Source organism: Clupea harengus, chromosome 7 (assembly GCF_900700415.2).
Source record: "Clupea harengus chromosome 7, Ch_v2.0.2, whole genome shotgun sequence".
NCBI classification, from domain to species: Eukaryota; Metazoa; Chordata; class Actinopteri; order Clupeiformes; family Clupeidae; genus Clupea; species Clupea harengus.
The window spans coordinates 27,098,825-27,101,324 of record NC_045158.1 but is presented as its reverse complement, the minus strand read 5'-3'; the positions used below and the strand labels follow the sequence as shown (position 1 = coordinate 27,101,324).

Sequence of the window (2,500 nt, the reverse complement as noted above, 5' to 3'; positions counted from 1 at the left end):
CTGACAGGAATCCGGGGAGTGGTTCAGTCAATGGAGGGCTTTTTTTTCACACAGAGGGAGAGGCAGAGGGAAGCAAAACTCTCAAGACTCTGACAAAACTCTCAAAACTCTGACTCAAACCAGGTCGGGTCGGAGCATTAGACAGAATTAGAAGCCATATACCTCATCTTTATGAGGGGGGGGGGCGGGCTCCTTTAACAATAAACCCATTCTGGAAATTGTGTGCGTGTAGCAGTGTGTGGGAGACGGACAGAAAGTGTTCATCCACATATTGCTCACATATGTGTGTGTGAGAAATGGAGGGAGAATTTCCATTTCTGTGTGTGTGTGTGTGTGTGTGTGTGTGTGTGTGTGTGTGTGTGGAGAGAATTCCTGTATTGTTTGTGTGTGTGTGTGGAGAGTATTCCTGTATTTGCAGTGGGTGTCTGCTTGTTTTGAAAGAGAGTTAAGTAGATTTTTCTTTGCAAATATTCAATTATATGTACAGTATATCTATGTAGGTGTATGAGGGAGGCAATGTAATGCATCCACAAGCTGTGTACACATTTGCGCTTACATGCCATCAGCATCTGGACTGCATTTCCCCCACCTGTTCTGCTCTCCACCCTCTGTCTCCACCCCGTATCTGTTCTCGCTCTCCTCTCCTCTCCTCCCCTCTCCTCCCACGCTCCTGCTGCCCACTCCACCTCCACCAGACCAACCCTTCACCTCCACTCTCTCTCCCTCTCTCTCTCTCTCTCTCTCTCTCTCTCTCCACTCCTCCAACCCTTCACCTCCACTCTCTCTCTCCCTCTTTCTCTCTCTCTCTCTCTCTCTCCACTCCTCCAACCCTTCACCTCCACTCTCTCTCCCTCTCTCTCTCTCTCCACTCCTCCAACCCTTCACCTCCACTCTCTCTCTCCCTCTTTCTCTCTCTCTCTCTCTCTCTCCACTCCTCCAACCCTTCACCTCCACTCTCTCCCTCCCTCTCTCTCTCCCTCTCTCTCTCCCTCTCTCTCTCTCTCCCTCTCTCTCTCTCTCTCCCTCCCTCCCTCTCTCTCTCTCTCTCTCTCTCTCTCTCTCTCTACTCCTCCAACCCTTCACCTCCACTCTCTCCCTCCCTCCCTCTCTCTCTCTTTCTTTCTCTCTCTCTCTCTCCCTATCTCTCTCTTTCTCTTCTCTCTCTCTCCACTCCTCCAACCCTTCACCTCCACTCTCCTCACGCTCCTTTACGACTCCCAGATCAGCTCCATCCAAGGCTGTACGATGAAGAAACATTCTGGACTCTCCTTTCTCTCTCTCTCTCTCTCTCTCTCTCTCTCTCTCTCTCTCTCTCTCTGCCTTTAAGGCCCTGGTAGCTTTCTCTCTCTCTCTCTCTCTCTCTCTCTCTCTCTCTCTCTCTCGTCCATGAACACTGGCAGGTGAAGGTGAATTTGGTGCTGTGTTAGTGGATCTGGCTACTGCAGCTCTGGCTGTGGTGTTGAGACATCTTGTTGGAGACCTCGCCGCGGCTCAGCTCTCCATCGGCGCTTTCATCGGCGCGGCTCTGTAAACAGATGCAGGTGGCTCAGCGGGAGACGAGCTGAGATAGTGGGAGAATGCGGACGTGCCACTCATCTCTCTCTCTCTCTCTCTCTCTCCCTCTCTCTCTATCCCCCACTCATATCCTTCTCATCCCCCTCCATCCCTCTACTGTATCTCTCTTTCACACATGCAGGAGTTCTCCTCTCCAGATTTGCGGTTCAACTCCGTCTCCAGTCGGACCCCCACCCCCCCCGGGCGCTACTCCCCCCACAGCCCAGTGGACCGGGAGATGTCTGTGTCCCCCAGACGCAGGTGAGGCAGGCGCTCGTCGCCATGGACACCAACACCACACCACACCCCACCACACTCCTAACGCACTCATCATTTCAATCCCACCCATTACCCAGCATGCTGTGCATAGCACTCATGGGCTAAAGCTCCAGGCTCCACACACGGGCTCTCTCCCTTCACCTGCACACGGGTGCCTCCCCCAGGGCCAGACCGTGTTTCCTTACACAAACTTATACTTCACCCGGATATTAATTTACAAAAACATGACCCCAACTATTCACATCTGTGTCCTCTACCTGAGGGAAGCCCAGCATGTTCCTGTCACCACAGGGGAGGCCGGTTGGGTAGAATATATATTTACATTCATTCATCTGTCACAAGCTTTTATCAACCTTATATATGAGCCAGTTGGGTAGGATATATTCACATTCAATCAGCTTATATATGAGCCAGTTGGGTAGGATATATTCACATTCAATCAGCTTATATATGAGCCAGTTGGGTAGGATATATTCACATTTTGAGTGAAGTTTCTTTGTTTCTGATGCAGCAATCTTTATTCCAGTAAAGTGCAGTAGCGAAGCACGTGGAACATACTCCGGATTCAGTGGTGTAGGTCTGAACAACCCAACTCTCCAATTCTAGCCATTTATATACTGTTTTAAGACACCTCCTAGGCTTTGAATGTAAATGAGCTGGGCTTGTA

General features: G+C 50.6%; 1 protein-coding gene across 1 annotated transcript in view; it reads left to right on the top strand.

Annotated features, from left to right (window-relative positions):
• Positions 1–2,500, top strand: part of pdlim2 (PDZ and LIM domain 2 (mystique)) — a 58,883-nt gene that overhangs the window by 51,296 nt on the left and 5,087 nt on the right. The window contains exon 8 of the mRNA XM_042708130.1: positions 1,697–1,815. Coding sequence (XP_042564064.1) covers positions 1,697–1,815 — 119 coding nt within the window. The remainder of the gene's footprint in view (positions 1–1,696; positions 1,816–2,500) is intronic.